The 19,645-nt window shown below is 45.6% G+C and overlaps 1 protein-coding gene across 3 annotated transcripts in view; it reads right to left on the reverse strand.

The window, feature by feature from the left end:
- Positions 1-229: 229 nt before the first annotated feature.
- LOC134947588 (regulator of cell cycle RGCC-like) overlaps positions 230-19,645 on the reverse strand; it is a 156,308-nt gene continuing 136,892 nt past the window's right edge. For all 3 annotated transcript variants that reach the window (XM_063935600.1, XM_063935598.1, XM_063935599.1), the window contains exons 3-5: positions 2,814-2,900; positions 2,666-2,728; positions 230-707 (exon numbers count right to left, since the gene is read on the reverse strand). In XM_063935600.1, coding sequence (XP_063791670.1) covers positions 700-707; positions 2,666-2,728; positions 2,814-2,900 — 158 coding nt within the window. In that variant the 3' untranslated portion in view covers positions 230-699. The remainder of the gene's footprint in view (positions 708-2,665; positions 2,729-2,813; positions 2,901-19,645) is intronic.

Here is a 19,645-nt window from a genome sequence, read left to right on the forward strand (position 1 = left end):
CTAAAAGTGGGCATCTCAGTCCTTGCGCATTTGGTAACACAGATGTACACTTGGGAAGGAGTTTGTATACCATTTTCATGAACTCGCTGATGGGCAACCGCCAATATGAGGAAGCTACTGCATTCGCTTTTATGTGCGAGTCAATGTCGTCCCAATGTTCCTCAGATGAAAATATTACCAGAGCTTGTGAGGAGCCATTTTATGACCTATATTAACCACACATCCTAACCAAATTGCAAATATATTTAATAGTTTCGACATATTCCAGATGATTTTTAGACACCATACATATATGTTTAACATAGACAAAGATTTCAGTTAAAAATGAAGATACAAGTGGGGAGGGGTATGAGGGGCGGGGGGATCACACTGCTTTATAGTAAACATGCAAGTATATCAGCATGAACAGAGATAAATATTTCTTAACTTACATTTATTTTTTAAATTGAATATATGAATTATATAAAAAAAAAAAATCATTCCATTTTATGATACAGTATATACAATACATTAAAGCATTTTTCCTGCTTCCACATGTTAAACCTTTAAAAGGATGTTCAGGTACATTTTCATAAACAATATAGCATTGGCAGTTGTTATGTTAATGTACAGTAATACAACACGATTGTGTAGGCTGGCGAGCTGCAGACGTTAGCAGGAAGCATGACTTTATTACGATCATGCTGACAACTTCTTCTTTCAGAAATCTGTATGGAGAAATTAAAAGGAATTTATAAGTCTAATTTTAGAAGGGAAAAGCAAACGTTAAGAGGGTTATTACTAATAAATTTCCATGACACCACAAATATTTTTGTAGTTGCTACATACTGAGAAGTATTTTTCGGGAAAGTAACATAATTTTCATCAGAAACGCTAACAGAAAATTCAAATTATACATGAGAAAGGTGACCATTATTTTTTACATAGGATAGCCCCAGGTTTTATGCTAGAAATGCTGATTTCTCAGGAAGCCCTCAAGTACAAGTGTGGCAATATGGATGAGTAGAACCACAGAAGCACTGTGGGATGACATCACTGCACAGAAATACTCTTATTTGCTATTGAAACCCCTACTGTGACAACCTGGTCAGAATAAGAATACTGCCAAGGACACATGGTCACGCCATGCAATCAATGCATGGGATGTAATAAATTCTGAGTTCAGCGACTGTGTGGGATGCTGGCTAAACTCAGACATTTTTTAAAGGGGCAATCAGCCGGCATCCCACACAGCTGCCAAACTCAGACTTCGTTACATCCCGGCCCATGTCTACAGGTACATAAACTGCAGTGAAAATAAATGCACTAGTAATCATAGTCAGGTTCAAGAATGGGATAGACAATTTCTCATCTCTGATATCAATTAACACTTTTGTACAGTATATTGATCAAACTGCCAGTATGGATTTTCTCCCTCTAAGAACCTACCTGAACTATGCTTCCTCTGTCCCCTTCTGAATCAACTACCTTAATATTTAAGGTTTTAATGGTTGAACTTGGTGGATTTATACAAAATGGTAACCACTTAAAAAATGGATTGTGTCTAGCCAAAATTATTATTCTGGTTTAATCTCCTACTGTACTTTAGAAACGTCACCAGCTACTTTGGGCTTCAATACCAGAATCCAATATATAAGCTGGTGACAGTCAGATCTACCTCTCTTCTCTCATCATTATACAGACTACTGTAACCTCCCTGGCCCCCTCTCTTGCCTTTCCCCAGCTTAATCTATTCTATATACTACTGCTTATCTCATTATCCTCTCCTGCCGTATGACATGTGCTTACTCCATCTGCCACTTGCTTCACTGGCTCCCTATCCTGCTCAGTATCTAGATCAAACGCCTTACTATCACTTACAAAGCCTTAAACCATTCTTCCCCTCCTTACATCTCTAACCTCATCTCTTATCACAGTCCCTCCCATCCTCTCTGCCCTTCTTCAAACCAATAGCTGTCCTTCACCCTTGTCACCTCCTCAAACACTCACCTCCATGACTTTACTTCAGGTGTCCCTATGCTCTGGAAATCACATTTTCGCCCTGTCAGACTCAAACAGTTTACCCAGGTTGAAATGCTTCTTCGAACGTACCCTTTAATCAAAGTTTATCAGCTTTCTTGATAAATTGAGGCTATTCTCCTGTAACCCTTCATCATGTATCTTTTCCAGTTCAACCTTCATTTGGTCCCCTCTTACCCATATTATGTAAGTTCTTATGAGCAGAACCCACCCTCCTCGTTTTCCTCCTTAGCACACTCCATGTCATTGGTGTTCCATGCTTTTGTGTCCATTTTGCTTCAGCAACTCTAATTTATTCACCCGTACTTTGGGTACAAGGACACTGAGTACTGAATCGATTTCCACAGATGATGACTCCTAGCCTCCGCAAATTGCCCTACCTATGTTCCTATTATAAGTATTACTCAGTTCTGTAGTATTATGCTAATACTGAGTACTCTGGTAATTTGAAACATTTTGGTTTACTCTATAATTCATTTCAACCAGTATTTACCCTGCATGTAAAAAATAGTACATTTGTCCTAGTTTACTATTATTTGCTCTTTCTTGTTTTACTCCCAACTCAGAGTCAGGCCAATATACAGCTAATTTTATGAAAGTAGTTGTATGCGTAATGGGAAAATACTGAAAATGTGGCATTACTTACCACTAAGAACTTTATCCAGATCAGTAATGAAATTTTCCAGCTCTTTTGTATCACCAAGCTTTGCTATGGAAATAGAGTAAATGGTTGGTTAAACTGAATGACTTATGTAGCAATAAAGGTACTTAACATTACTGATTTTGAATTTTACCTTTTGGATGGTGTCTTGTGTTGGTGAATGAAAAACTAAAATTTTCTTCACTAGTATTCAAGCTGCTTCTCTGCGAGGAAATAACACCTAAAATTAAACATATACACATTTAAGAGCAAGAGAACACAAGTCATCTAAGGAATTAACTATAATTAATTACATGGTCGGACTGGCCCAAAGGGGTACATGGGAAACTCCCGGTGGGCCTTTCTGCCTAAAGTCCCCACTCCTTCCTCTAATGTTAAGTTCCAGACTGTGCCCTGAAATTATACCCCATTCACACTGCATGCTGTACTCGGGATATTACCATTGCTTCTCATCTGCCAGCGCTTGGAGATGACATCATCTCCATCCCCAAGTGCCAGTGAGCCAGCTGTCCATAAGGTTTGAATGGGACCCAGGTCGGATGACCCAGGTTACCTGTTCACACTGCCCTGCAACCTGGGTCCTTCACAGACTAACCAAGTTAGATTCCCAGGTCACTGGACTCGGGTTAACCCTTCCACACTGAGCTGTGACCTGGCTTAACCTGGCATTAACCCGGATTTTTACGGTAGTTTGAAAGGGCTATAATATTGTTATTTTATTAAAGGGTCAGTTACCTGGTAAAGGATGAACATGGGTGCTTGGTTTTCTTCTATAGAAACCATACCTAGATGTACCCTCTTGACAATCAGAAATCACCAGATCTATTGTTTCTTGGGTGGAATGAACTAAACTTGAAAATGTGGCCAAAACTCAGACATTGCAGTTTCCATAGTTTTGGTCGCATTTTCATTAGAGATGTGCAGGCTCACTTTTAAGAAAACCTCCTTGTTCTGATTCCACAATGAGGCAAAACCTCGTCTTCCCAGTGTCTGATGATCTCATGTGTTTTGGATCTAATATAAGTCACTCCCACTGTGATTCTGGGCGCCATTTTACACCATAGTGCAGGAGCTGCTTGTTGGATGCCAGGCATTTAATCCATATACAGTATTGTATGCAAAAAGAGTACTCTGATTTGCAGTGGCAACCACATTTCCCTTACTGTCTTTTAGTATTAATACTGGCTGAGTTAGATTTGATCAGTGGTCAGTTGGCAAAACTTTGGTTTTTTTATAGGAAGTTACATCTATTATCTGTGTGTCACCACGGGCGGATTGGGATCAAAAACCAGCCCGGGAAATTTATGGAAGAAGCCCTAATAGGGGTGGGGTCTGTCAAGTGGGCAGGAGTACTGCTCTGAAGGCCGGACTATATGGAGGGATTGGATGAGTGTGCTGTAGCCGTGCCGCAACATTTTAGGGGTGTGGCTTCATGGGGAAGGGGCGTGGCCACATAATAGTGCCAATTCACATTACACTACACAGTAGTGCCGCTTATACACCCTGCGCCAGGTAGAGCACGTTATACATATTGCACCAGGCAGAGCACCTTACACACATTGCGCCAGGCAGAGCACGTTACACACATTGCGCCAGGCAGAGCACGTTACACACATTGCGCCAGGCAGAGCACGTTACACACATTGCGCCAGGCAGAGCACGTTACACGCATTGCGCCAGGCAGAGCACGTTACACGCATTGCGCCAGGCAGAGCACGTTACACGCATTGCGCCAGGCAGAGCACGTTACACGCATTGCGCCAGGCAGAGCACATTACACGCATTGCGCCAGGCAGAGCACGTTACACGCATTGCGCCAGGCAGAGCACGTTACACGCATTGCGCCAGGCAGAGCACGTTACACGCATTGCACCAGGCAGAGCACGTTACACGCATTGCACCAGGCAGAGCACGTTACACGCATTGCACCAGGCAGAGCACGTTACACGCATTGCACCAGGCAGAGCACGTTACACGCATTGCACCAGGCAGAGCACGTTACACGCATTGCACCAGGCAGAGCACGTTATACACATTGCACCAGGCAGAGCACATTAAACCCATTGCACCAGGTAGAGCACATTATACATATTGCACCAGGTAAAGCACATTGGGGGTAATTCTGAGTTGATCGCAGCAGCAAGTTTGTTAGCAATTGGGCAAAACCATGTGCACTGCAGGGGGGGCAGATATAACATGTGTAGAGAGAGTAAGATTTGGGTGGGTTATTTTGTTTCTGTGCAGGGTAAATACTGGCTGCTTTATTTTTACACTGCAATTTAGATTTCAGTTTGAACACACCCCACCCAAATCTAACTCTCTCTGCACATGTTATATCTGCCACTCCTGCAGTGCACATGGTTTTGCCCAACTGCTAACAAAATTCCTGCTGCGATCAACTTGGAATTACCCCCATTATACATATTGCACCAGGCAGAGCACATTATACACATTGCACCAGGCAGAGCACGTTATACACATTGCACGTTATACTAATATATAATATATATAATATATGATGCAGCAGACAGGCACACTATATAATTATTAAATGTAGTAAAGTAGACCATATTTACTGACTAAATATAACAACCACCAGTGCCTGGCGCTAAGGAGTAATTGGCTTGTGGATATAGCCAAAATCCACATGAAACAATCAAGTGTAGAACAAAAAACAACTTTTTCCTCTCTGCGCTATTTGGTTAAAATGAAGCAACAGGACATGAATAAACCTGATACACAAATCTGTAATATTTATGAGTTTTAATCTTAAATGACCAATCTCATATGTGAAAGAAAAAAAAAGTATAAAAAAAATACATATATATATAAAATATACAATAAATGCAAAAGAGGTGGATCACATATTAAAAACTATAACATTAACCATAGAGAACTTCACTGTACGCTGTAGTATAGAAACACTATCTGAGTTCCCGTTATAATGTTATAATGTGCCGTATAACACAAGCACATTACATACGTCACCCCCTTTACAGGCCGCCGCCAGCCACTATCGTCACCCCTCATGAAGGACTCCGCCACTGTCCGCAGCCGCGATCACGGCAGCATTAAGTGAAGCTTCTGCGCATGCGCAGAAGCTCTATGAAGAATTTAAAAAATGGCTCAGATGGCGGCCATTTTTGAAATGCTTCACTGGGCTTCTGCGCAGCTTCACTTAACGCTGCCCATTTGCCATGATCGCGGCTGCGGCTGGCGGCTTTCATAGGGAATGACGGCCAGCCAATGAGGGGATGCCGGACCGGCCAAACGGAATCCGGTCCGGCGTCCCGGCACACCAATCCGCCCCTGTGTGTCACGCTGGTGCTATCTGTAACGCTAAGTGTGTCACTGCAGAATGGGTTTTTTCTCCACTGCCTGTAGTGCAGCTGCAGTCAAGAGATCCATATAGGGCAGCATTAACCCTTGGTGCACAGCACACTGGTGTTTTTTCTTTTTGTCACTGCCTATATTTCAGCCCAGAGCACCTAATATATGGCAGAATTAGCAGTAACTCTTTATTGGTGCACAGTGCAATCTGGTGACTGCACAAAAAAATTAATGACGTTTTTGTCATTTGTGAAAAAAGAAAAATAAGCTGTTATATTTTGTACAACTTCTGTGTTCAAGAAAGCCCAGTAGGTGCACTGTGAGTGCGCAGTATGAATTTGTCATTTGTGAAAAAAAATAAAAAAGCATTTTTTTTGCTCAACTTGTGCGTTCAATAAAGCCCAGCATGTACCCCATTGTGTTAATAAATCTAAGAATTATGAGTCCACAGTGTGAATTTGTGAAAACAAAGCTGTTACTGTTTTTCATTGTAGAACTTATGTTTTCAATAAACCTTGGTAGGTGTTATGCACACCAGTGCCTGCAGGAATGTACTGGTGTCTGAACGGAGAGGGATGCAAAACAAATGAACTCACAGACAGACTGGGGAATATGACATTACGTACACAGAAGGTGATAGGGTAACAAAATAAACACAAAGTGAACAGAGAAGCCCAGAGGCTAAGAAACTGGATGTCTCCCTAGTATTAGGAGTGCTCAGATGGAAAGAAGCAAGATGTTGTGTTTTAATACGTAGAGAACCCGAAATGCTGTTGCTAAGGGCAACAGCAAAACCCTAAAGGGTTACCAACGGGTGTGGCAGTAAACTCCTTGGTCAGAGATGGAATAATAGACACAAGGAGAGTCTCCACAATCCTAGTCCTCACTTGCAGTGCACTGGTTCAGCTTACTGCCACTAAACTGACACCAGAACACCTTGCACAGTGAGAAAGGATTTTGGCAGGCAAGTCTGAGAATACAGCCGCAAACTTGCTAAGTTCACAGAGTAGCAAAAGAACCCCAGCAAGTTAAACGACTGACTCCAGTCTTACTGCTAGGTCTGGATTGGCAGAGTGTAGTACCAAATCCCAAGGCCTATTTGCAGTAAGCAACAAACAAATACAAAGCTACACAGTACTGGCTAACTTTCAGGAACTGACTAACCAACAAAGATTCAGCAGCATCTGCTTAACCTGAGAAGAGGCCTTATATAGCAGGTGCTGTCCACGCCCCACTCAGACCTCACAGACTGTGAGCACAAAAACCAGCACCGGATCCCCTGCCCTGTACAAAGCCTGTAACCACTGCACAGCAAAAGACCCGAACCGGAGTATCAGCTGCGCTCAGGCCACTTGTCTCCCGGTTGCCATGACGACGTGGCAGCACAGGGCAGGAGACCCTAACAGTACCCCCCCTCTGACGAGGGGTCAAAGAACCCCTACCACCGGGTTTATCGGGGAACTGCGAGAAGAAAGAGCGTATCAGTCTGGGGGCATGAAGATCACAACTGCGCACCCACGACCGCTCCTCCGGGCCATACCCCTTCCAGTGCACCAAAAATGACAGCCGACCCCGAACCATCTTGGAGTCAAGAATCCTTTCAACAACAAACTCCCTCTGGCCACGTATCAGAAGAGGAGAAGGTCTTCCACTGGAAGAAGGATTACTAATCGCCCGTTTTAAAAGGGAACAATGAAATGTTTTATTGATACCCAAAGAACGGGGCAGATCTAACTGAAATGCCACCGGATTGATAACCCTAGTGATCTTATAAGGGCCGATGAACCGGGGGCCTAACTTATGAGATGGCTGTCTCAACTTCAAATTCTTGGTAGACAACCAAACGAAGTCTCCTAATTTGAAGCTGCAGGGTCTTTTCCGCTTATCAAAAACCCTTTTGGTCACTAATGACACAGACACAAGGGCTTTCTTCACTTTCCTCCAAACACCCCTAAGGACCGAAACCACAGAGGAACCACCAGGCGTGGAGTCCAGGGGGTCAAAAGAATTGGCCTTAGGATGATGCCCATACACACAAAGGAAGGGAGAGATCCCTGTAGCAGAGTGAGCCGCGTTGTTATAGGCAAACTCCGCCATGGACAGATGAGCAACCCAGTCAGTCTGACACTTGGAGACATAACACCTGAGGAACTGCTCCAAGGACTGGTTCACCCTTTCAGTCTGCCCATTAGACTGCGGATGGTAGCCTGACGACAAGCTGACAGAAATCTGGAGATCGGAACAAAATGCCCTCCAGAATTTGGCCACAAACTGGGATCCGCGGTCAGAGACCACATCAAGTGGCAACCCGTGGAGGCGCACAACATGCAGCATAAATAATTCAGACAGGCGTCTGGCCGATGGCAGCCCAACCAGTGGAACGAAATGCGCCATCTTTGAAAACCTGTCAACGACAACCCAGATGGCTTTTCCCCCCCGAGGATTTGGGCAAGTCCACCACAAAATCCATTGAAATGTGGGTCCATGGCTTAGATGGAATAGAGAGTGGATGTAATGGGCCAACAGGAACCCCTCTAGGAGTCTTATTTCGGGCACAGATGTCACATGCCCGAACCCACTGATCCACATCCTTAGCCACCGAGGGCCACCACACCGCCCTAGATAGCAACTCCCGAGTTCTGGCAATACCCGGGTGACCTGCCGACTTCTTGGCATGGAATTCCAGGAACACTCGCTGTCTTAACCTAGGAGGCACAAACAAAAGACCTACCGGAAGGTCTGGAGGAGCCTGCTCCTGTGCTCTAAGGACTAATGACAAGAGGTCCTGGGTAATGCCCACTTTAATATATGATGGGGACACAATGGGCAATGGCTCCTCGGTGGTCTCCTGGATTGGAGCAAAACTCAGCGAGAGCGCATCAGCCTTGATGTTTTTTGACCCAGGGCGATATGTTATCAAAAAATTTAAGCGAGCAAAAAACAAAGCCCATCGTGCCTGCCTGGCATTGAGACGCTTCGCTGACTCTAAATATGCCAAATTCTTATGGTCGGTGAGAATTGAGACCACAAACTTAGCCCCCTCAAGCCAGTGTCTCCACTCCTCGAGTGCATCCTTAATAGCCAACAATTCCCGGTTACCCACGTCATAATTCATCTCGGCAGGCGAAAATTTACGGGAAAAGTAAGCACAGGGATGAAGGCGATTATCAGACACTCCCATCTGAGAGAGCACTGCCCCAATACCCATCTCAGAGGCATCCACCTCCACCACAAAAGGACGCTCTGGATCTGGGTGTCGCAGCACCTTGGCCGAGACAAATGCCCTTTTGAGACGGGCAAAAGCCGCTTTGGCCTCACAAGACCAGTGAGCAACATCCGCCCCTTTCTTAGTGAGTGCCACCAAGGGCGCCACTATAGACGAAAATCCAGCGATAAATCGTCTATAAAAATTCGCAAAGCCCAGGAAACGCTGAAGCGCCTTCAAACTAGTGGGCTGCACCCAATCCAGGACTGCCTGTACCTTGAAACCCTCCATTTGGAAACCTTCTGGGGAGATAATATATCCTAGAAATGCGATTTGCTGAACTTCAAATTCGCACTTCTCTAGCTTCGCCCCAAGCCGGTGGTCTCTGAGTTTCTGGAGGACTAAGCGTACATGCTTCCGATGTTCCTCCAGGGAATGGGAGAAGATTAGGATGTCATCTAAGTATACAACTAAGAATCTATCCAAATATTCCCTGAGCACATCGTTCATGAAATCCTGGAAGACTGCCGGGGCATTACAGAGCCCAAAAGGCATCACCAAATATTCATAATGCCCTGAGTGGGTATTAAAGGCAGTCTTCCATTCATCCCCCTCTCTTATTCGGATTAGATTGTACGCACCGCGTAGGTCAATCTTAGAAAAAATGGTGGCAGTACGAAGCTGGTCAAACAAGACCGAAATGAGAGGCAGTGGGTATGAGTTTTTAATCGTGATACGGTTCAATTCCCTGAAGTCGATGCAGGGTCGCAACGAACCGTCCTTTTTACCCACGAAGAAGAACCCCGACCCAACTGGAGACTGTGAAGGTCTGATAAATCCCTTAGCCAAGTTCTCCTGAATGTACTCTGCCATAGCCTGAGTCTCAGGACGTGACAGGGAGTACAACCTGCTCTTGGGAAGCTTAGCATTTGGCAACAAATCAATGGCACAGTCATAGGGGCGATGGGGAGGTAGTACCTCTGCAACTTTTTTGGAGAACACGTCCGCAAAATCTGCATAACACCCTGGCAATCCTGGCAAACTTAGCTGCGAGAGCCTGACTGGAAGGCTCAAGCAACTCCTGAAACAATCAGTACCCCAACTAAGAATCTCCCCAGAGACCCAGTCAAATTGAGGATTGTGGGCCCTTAACCAGGGTAACCCCAACACCAATGGGGCAAAAGTACAGACAGTCACATAAAAGGACAATTTTTCAGAGTGTGTGGCTCCAATAAACAAAGAAATCTGGCTAGTGCAAGAGGTAATTTTACCTTGGGATAATGGTTCCCCGTTTAACCCACAGATCTCAATTTCCGATGCCAAGGATACTAAGGGAACAGAGTGTTTCAGGGCGAATTGGCGGTCCATAAAAACCCCGTCGGCCCCACTGTCCACAAAGGCCTCAGTCTTGACAGTTTGACCGAGGATCTTCAAGGTCACCGGAATGATAAAAGTCTTCTTGGGAAATTCTGACTTCTGGCCTGACAGGATATTTCCCATCACCCTCAGGCCCTGAAGTTTTCCGGCTTTTCTGGGCATGATACTACCACATGACCTTTATTCCCACAGTACAAACGCAACCCCTGCTGTCTCCTCCGCGTCTTCTCACGCGAGGAGAGGCGGGTAGCCCCAATCTGCATAGGCTCCTCGGAAAATTCCTCAGAGTCTGAGGTTCCCTTGGGAAAGAAGGAAACCTCGGTCTCCCTTTCAAGCCTACGCTCTCTCAGCCGTCTATCCACCCGGATGGATAACTGCATGAGCTGATCCAAGCTATCAGGCAAGGGATATTGTACCAGTTGGTCTTTTATCTGGTTAGAAAGACCTCTTCGGTACTGGTGTCTCAGGGCTGGGTCATTCCACTGGGTATCATGGGCCAACCTCCGAAACTCCGTACAGTAAACCTCAACTGGCCTTTGCCCTTGCTTAAGGATCGAAATCTGAGCCTCGGCTGAGGCCGTCTTGTCAGGGTCATCATACAACATGCCCAGTGCCATAAAAAAAGCATCAACACTTTTAAGCGACGGACAGTCAGGCTGCAACCCATATGCCCAGACCTGTGGGTCTCCTTGTAGCAAGGAAATCACTATGCCCACCCGCTGAATCTCTGACCCAGAAGACTGAGGCCTAAGCTGGAAATATAGCTTGCAGCTCTCCTTGAAACAAAAGAACTGCGAGCGATCTCCAGAAAAACGATCCGGGAGATTTACTTTAGGCTCCTTAACCCCTGAAGGTGCAGCTACTGCGGGAGCTCCGCTAGCGGCCTGGGAGGTGTGCATTTTAATGGACAAATCATTAAATTGTCGAGTCAAGACCTGCACCTGATCGACCACCTGTTGCAAAGTATTTTGAGAGGTATGCTCCATATTCCCAAAAAATTTCAACAGGAGTATTGGGCTGCTGAATATGTTATGCACACCAGTGCCTGCAGGAATGTACTGGTGTCTGAACGGAGAGGGATGCAAAACAAATGAACTCACAGACAGACTGGGGAATATGACATTACGTACACAGAAGGTGATAGGGTAACAAAATAAACACAAAGTGAACAGAGAAGCCCAGAGGCTAAGAAACTGGGAGTCTCCCTAGTATTAGGAGTGCTCAGATGGAAAGAAGCAAGATGTTGTGTTTTAATACGTAGAGAACCCGAAATGCGGTTGCTAAGGGCAACAGCAAAACCCTAAAGGGTTACCAACGGGTGTGGCAGTAAACTCCTTGGTCAGAGATGGAATAATAGACACAAGGAGAGTCTCCACAATCCTAGTCCTCACTTGCAGTGCACTGGTTCAGCTTACTGCCACTAAACTGACACCAGAACACCTTGCACAGTGAGAAAGGATTTTGGCAGGCAAGTCTGAGAATACAGCCGCAAACTTGCTAAGTTCACAGAGTAGCAAAAGAACCCCAGCAAGTTAAACGACTGACTCCAGTCTTACTGCTAGGTCTGGATTGGCAGAGTGTAGTACCAAATGCCAAGGCCTATTTGCAGTAAGCAACAAACAAATACAAAGCTACACAGTACTGGCTAACTTTCAGGAACTGACTAACCAACAAAGATTCAGCAGCATCTGCTTAACCTGAGAAAAGGCCTTATATAGCAGGTGCTGTCCACGCCCCACTCAGACCTCACAGACTGTGAGCACAAAAACCAGCACCGGATCCCCTGCCGTGCACAAAGCCTGTAACCACTGCACAGCAAAAGACCCGAACCGGAGTATCAGCTGCGCTCAGGCCACTCCGCTAGCACTTGTCTCCCGGTTGCCATGACGACGTGGCAGCACAGGGCAGGAGACCCTAACAGTAGGTGTCATGTCCCACTGAGTTAATTAATATAAACACTTGATGTTGATATAGATCACAATCAGTCAATAGAAGAGCAGGAGCAGCAACCAAGTACTAGTGCCGTGGCTGCTACTTATCATGATAGTTCTATAATCCAGGAGGCAGAAAGTTTAGGAAGGGGCACCTGAAACAAAATCTTTCACAATGTCAAAAGAAAGGTTGCAGGTCTGAATAAGGTGCACAATTGCGTCCAAGGGTCTGCGTATGTGCAGCAACTGTAGTGTGCGTGCGCGCATGACACTTCACTATGCGATAGCATCCCGTAAAGATGAGATTGCATAGTGATTGACAGACAATGAGTGTCCGGGGTCAGTGACACAGTGTTGGGAAAGCAGGAAATGGGAAAGCATATCATGGCCATATTCAGGGCCATCCAATGACATAACCTGTCTTTCCTACGATTGAAACATGGCGGCAGTACCCCTGCATACGCAGCCATGCTGAATAGGCAGTGGTCTACCTCTATTCGATGTGATCACAAGTGAATTGCAATCAAATCGCAGGGTAGTGCCACACATGTTGTGCGGCCCCCAGCATGTAAGTAGTATGGTAATCGGTGACCAACTCTGAATAACCCCCAGTGTTCACAAATCCCTGAGAGTCTAGTGGTGTACACATTAGCTAGGTTTGAGTCTGACATTCTCACACTGTACTCACTGAGAATCCTCCTTCCAGCATTTCTGTACCATCTGCAAATAATGGGATGAGCAGTATAAGTAAAGATACTGATGATAACATAATAGAAATTGAGGATGCTTGTGTGAAAGTGGACCTGGATGAGGGGGATATTTGTGTACTATCTGAGGATAATGAGGATGTTGATTTTGTTTACGTAAGTCAGCCACCAGGTAAGCAGTTCTTGCCCATGATAAAAATAAAGCTATTATGATGCCTAGACAATACAGTAAGACCAAAAAAGCCACCTCTTGGGTTTGGGGAAAAAGTCACCTCTTCAGTGTGGGATTATTTTTACCCAAATCCTGACAAAATTTTTGAAGGCATCTGCTCCATTTGTGATACCCTGAAACTGCAGCCCAAATCAACTGTGGCACTACAGGTGCCAGCATGACTTTAATAAAAGTAAAATGTTTGCTGGAGTTGCATAAGCACTGTGCCAGCAGCCTACAGCTTGCAGCACAGAAGGAGTTAACAGCACAGCTCATAGCTATACAGATCAGTCTGCAAAATGCAAAGGGCATGACTCACTCATTTGCAGACTCAGAGCGGGAAACTGAGAGCGGGAAACTGAGAGCGGGAAATCCCAGATTTAGAATGTGACCCTGGGAATGCAAGGTTATAAAAAGGTTGTCCTGCAGTGAGACACAACACAGCTACAACAGAATGAGAGCAGCAGAGCAGAGAGCAGACAGACAGTGAGGGGAAGCACATGTTTTAGCTAGCTGAAGTGTGGTGGATTAACCAGAAAGATGTAGCCCCAGTGAGGGCTCCCCACATGTTTAGGTGGGGAGTGATGCCAGCCACAGCAAAGCATTTGACAGAGGGAGACATCGCAGTGTGAGAGCAGCAGTATGCAGAATCCAGTGAAAGGGTGATGCCAGGAGAAAAGTGTACTCAAGGTGTGAGTCTCAAGAGGTATCTGGGTGAAGTGGTCGGAAGCCACGTGGCGTGAGTAAGCGCCCCCCATGGAAAAGTATCTCGAGAGGTATCTGGGTGAAGTGGTCGGAAAGCCACGCGGCGTGAGTAAGCGCCCCCAAGGAAAAGAATCCTCGCTAAGTAAGAGAGAGAGAGAGACGGCAACCTGATGTGTAGCCCTACTGGTCACAGAATGCCCTGGTATGTACTGATGTTCGCTATATATATGCCGCTGCGACTAAGCGATGCGCTGGAGGAGGTGCCCTGATATGGGATCCACTGTAACTTATGCTATGTGCTGGAGGAGTGTTCACAAGTTATCCCTGCAATATCCCTGTTTGATGTTTAAATAAACTTTATGCTGTTTATCTGAGATGGCCTGGCGCCCAATTCTTTATGCGCTGCACCGACACCGGTAGTCCACACCCACAATGTACTTGTAGTTAAAGACCTGATTCTTCAGGGGACCCTCTGGTAACTGTGCCTGAACCCATGACCAGCCGGGGCAAGGTAAGGGTGATGCACTATACACAGTGACTGCAGATTTTGACATACCTAAATCCAGTGGGCTATTACATTTGGCGTCACGAACAGGATACGAGCAACCATGGTTACCAACGTGGGGCTCTAAGGGCAATATTTGTGGAGGTGGAACTCATGTCACAGGACATCGGGACTATGCAGTGCACCCGGTCGGAGCAAAACCCTTGGGGGCACTGTGTTTGGCCATTTCTGAGTGTCCGAAAGAGCCAAGGATCGCAAGGGGAATGTAGTCCCCTATATCTATTTTCCTAAAGTTGGAGAAACTTGTTTAATGGGAGGGGCCCACGAGAGCCACCTGTCTCTTTTGACCCAGACGTGGGGGGAGACAAGGGCAGGCGAGGGCAGGTTCTCTGTGTTTGGCGCAATTGCCACAAGATGTCTAGAACATTTTACTATCACATGTGACTCTGGACTGTAACTCGTTTGAAAACCGCAACAGAATATGTGATTTGTATGTAATGTGATGTTTGACATGCCATGTTTTCCTGAATATGTGATTGTTGTTTTTTTGTCACATGTACTGTCATTATATGTTATGTTGAAAACTGCTGTTGCGTGAGGACACGCAAGATTTTAGCTGGGGTGCATGTGATACCCTGAAACTGCAGCCCAAATCAACTGTGGCACTACAGGTGCCAGCATGACTTTAATAAAAGTAAAATGTTTGCTGGAGTTGCATAAGCACTGTGCCAGCAGCCTACAGCTTGCAGCACAGAAGGAGTTAACAGCACAGCTCATAGCTATACAGATCAGTCTGCAAAATGCAAAGGGCATGACTCACTCATTTGCAGACTCAGAGCGGGAAACTGAGAGCGGGAAAGACAGAGCGGGAAATCCCAGATTTAGAATGTGACCCTGGGAATGCAAGGTTATAAAAAGGTTGTCCTGCAGTGAGACACAACACAGCTACAACAGAATGAGAGCAGCAGCAGCAGAGCAGAGAGCAGACAGACAGTGAGGAGAAGCACATGTTTTAGCTAGCTGAAGTGTGGTGGATTAACCAGAAAGATGTAGCCCCAGTGAGGGCTCCCCACATGTTTAGGTGGGGAGTGATGCCAACCACAGCAAAGCATTTGACAGAGGGAGACATCGCAGTGTGAGAGCAGCAGTATGCAGAATCCAGTGAAAGGGTGATGCCAGGAGAAAAGTGTACTCAAGGTGTGAGTCTCAAGAGGTATCTGGGTGAAGTGGTCGGAAGCCACGTGGCGTGAGTAAGCGCCCCCCATGGAAAAGTATCTCGAGAGGTATCTGGGTGAAGTGGTCGGAAAGCCACGCGGCGTGAGTAAGCGCCCCCAAGGAAAAGAATCCTCGCTAAGTAAGAGAGAGAGAGAGACGGCAACCTGATGTGTAGCACTACTGGTCACAGAATGCCCTGGTATGTACTGATGTTCGCTATATATATGCCGCTGCGACTAAGCGATGCGCTGGAGGAGGTGCCCTGATATGGGATCCACTGTAACTTATGCTATGTGCTGGAGGAGTGTTCACAAGTTATCCCTGCAATATCCCTGTTTGATGTTTAAATAAACTTTATGCTGTTTATCTGAGATGGCCTGGCGCCCAATTCTTTATGCGCTGCACCGACACCGGTAGTCCACACCCACAATGTACTTGTAGTTAAAGACCTGATTCTTCAGGGGACCCTCTGGTAACTGTGCCTGAACCCATGACCAGCCGGGGCAAGGTAAGGGTGATGCACTATACACAGTGACTGCAGATTTTGACATACCTAAATCCAGTGGGCTATTACACATTTATGAGGCCAAAGTTAGTAGAGGTAGGTAACCATCTAGGCACCTTTTACATGTTACGTCAACTGCAGAGAGTTCATGCAATTTATTTTACAGTATCCATCAGTTTGGACAAGCCCATGCAATCTTCACCGCCAACATCACCATCATCAACCTCCTCATTAGTGATCAGCAGTAGTCCTTCCAAAAAATTGGTTTGGGGGTGCCCAAACAAAGAAAGCACTTCCCCCACAAAAGTGGGTGACCCTGTTGCTGAAGTGTTTGGTTTGTTAAACTGTGCATGTCCTTTTGAATATCCAACATAGTCATTTTCTACTAGACACTACTACCTTTTTGAACAAACTAAAAGCATTAGGGGAGAACCCTCCAGGCTGCTTTCTAGCAAGCATTGATGTAATTATCATATATACATCAATCCCTCAGAATTAGGGTTATCAGCAGTGAAGAGATTTTTTATTGAAAAGAGCTGTTTTTCCCTTACCTGTTGCAGAAGTAATAGTATCACTCTTAGAACTTATATTAATGCAAAATTATTTTTCTCTGGCTGGGTCCACAGGATTATCCACAGGATAACATTGGGATATTGTCGAGCGACAGCGAAAATGGCACCAACACGGTCACAAGCTTTCTGGCCTCCCAGGATACATTGGAGCCTCCACTATATAGTCCCGCCCACTGACTCAGTCAGATCAGTTTTTTGCTTGGTGCGGCAGGAAGCCGCATGGTCACAGGGCTACTGTGAGAGCAGCCTCAAGCTTTTATTATTTTATTTTTATAGACTTACTATATTGTTTTTTTGAGCGACTTCTCTTAACAGCGTCTTAAACGCATACTATAAAGAGTCGCTCCAACAACTCCCCACCGGGTCGCAACAACGCTTACCTTCGGGTATCAGTGCTGTCTCGACGGGCGTCTGTGTCGGATGTTCTAGCAGGTCCAGCAGACGTAACCAGGCTGTGGCCGGAGCATGGGGAGACGGTGAGTCTATGGACTTCCTCTTACTAGAGGGGTCAGGACACAGCTACACTGATTTGGTGGAGACTACAAACAGTGTGTTGATGCGCCCAACATCTCGAGTGTGACAGCGCTATGCTCCGGGGATCATAGGCGCCAGGACTAGGTAGAGGCCGCGATCCTGGGAGTTTAAGTCAACAGGGGGATTCAGACGCTCTCCTGGCCGTCCCTCCTCCAAGTTCATGGCCAGTTCCCGCGGGTGTCTCGTTTCATGAACTGAATGACCTCACTTCCGGCTAAGACGCTACCACGAGGGTACTCGGTCGCATCTTAGACGATGCGGTTGTGTACATTGGATATAAACCCGCCAGACCGAATCGCAGGCTTTAGCGTCTGCATACACGTGGAAGTGGCTCAGCGTCCGTGTCCGTTGGTGAGCGTCCGTGTCCATTATCAGTTACCAAGAGCGGCAGTGTACACCAGTAGCGTCTGAATCCACTCAGCGTCTTACGAGCGTATTTGCTTGGATATGGAAGTGTGGTGAGTCTCCCTGTATCCCACTCTACGGAGGCAGGGTATACAGTACTAAAAATTCTCTCTACTTCTTTGTATGCATTGTTAATTTTTAGTACCTATTGCATATGAGACCTGTATATTACTGTGTTTTCTGCATGCTATGTTGAAAAAAGAACCAGTTTAAAACAGAAGTACAATTTTCCTACTTATGTATAAGCTGTTATGGAGGTTGTATTCTCATAAGGCAATGTCCAATGCTTTAACATGTGACTGACTGCTAGTATGTGTGCTGACTTTTCTGTGTAATGTCAGTCCTGTTCTGACCCTCAAATCAGGTGCACTGTGGTCAGCTTGATCTCACCTCTATATACTGACATATAGGGTGATTTTCAGTCACAAATTGTGTAGTCAATAACAGGTTAATACCATGTCTGTGAGCGGCAAAAGTGATGAGGAGAATTTATCAAGCAGTCCTACAGCCCTAACATGCTTATCTTGTAAGTCAGGGGTAATTGATATGAACCAATTGGTCACTTATGAGGGGTTGTGTGCAAACTGTTTCGCTTTTCAGCGAAGTAAGAAACAGGAGTTGGTTCAACCACCAACAGAGCCACCATGGAATATGTTCGCAAAGACTGTCTTCAATAGCGGACAGGTTAGCTCCGGTAGCACCACCTCAAGGGTTAGGTTACACTATGAACCCATACATGCAGCTCCCTTCCTATGGTTTGGTTCCAGTAGCCTCTACAAGCAACCAAGGGACAGGTAAGACTAAGACAGATATGTCTGTGTGGCAGACTACACAAGATGATACATCGGATGATGATGAGACAATAGATTCAACTCCGTTTGATCAGTCGCAGAGCTTTAGTTCATAGGATGTAGCTGAACTTATTAATGCTGTGAAGGCTGTTCTCTCGTTGGAAAAGCCAGCCAAGACAGTGTTAAAAGCTAAAGCACCTGTATTTAAACGAACAAAATCAGTGAAAGCTGAATTCCCAGCTTCAGATGAGCTGACGGAAATGATGGATGAGTCTTGGGCAGCGCCCAGTAAAAAGTATAAGATTCCTAAGAGATGGGATTCTTATTATCCATTTCCTGCTGTGGATTGTTCGAAGAGAGAAGTTCCTCCAAAAGTAGATGCACATGTTCTGCGACTCGTGCATAAATCTGCTTTACCACTGTCATCTACCTCATTGAATGATGTCACAGACAGGGTAGAGGGCCTGTTGAAAAATATTTTTTCTCTAGTAGGAGCAGTGGTAAGATTTGCTATGGCTTCGGCCTGGGTAGCAAAGGCAATAGGCGAATGGATAGAGGAACTAGAGAATGACATCCCTTCTCCTACTAGGGAGCAAGAGGATCGTATTTGCCGTTTAAGACAATCTGCCCAGTATTTGGAAGAAGCAGCAGCAATTGATGTAAGTCTCCTTTCCTAAGTTTTTTTCCAGACAGAGCAGTTCTCAGAATGAGATCTGGTTATCTTCCAAAGGTGGTATCAAAGTTTCACCTGAATAAAGAGATTGTAGTCCCAGCTTTTCAGGTATCGGGACTATCTGCGGGAGAAGAGTCGCTGGACGTGGTCCGGCTTTAAGAATCTACATAGATCGTACTAGTGCCATCAGGAAAACAGATTCTCTCTTCATCCTCTACGGATTCCATAGAAGAGGATGGCCTGCTAGTAAACAGACGCTGGCGAGATGGCTCCGAATGGTAATATCCAGAAGCTTATTC

This window comes from Pseudophryne corroboree, chromosome 8, assembly GCF_028390025.1.
Source record: "Pseudophryne corroboree isolate aPseCor3 chromosome 8, aPseCor3.hap2, whole genome shotgun sequence".
Classification (NCBI taxonomy): domain Eukaryota; kingdom Metazoa; phylum Chordata; class Amphibia; order Anura; family Myobatrachidae; genus Pseudophryne; species Pseudophryne corroboree.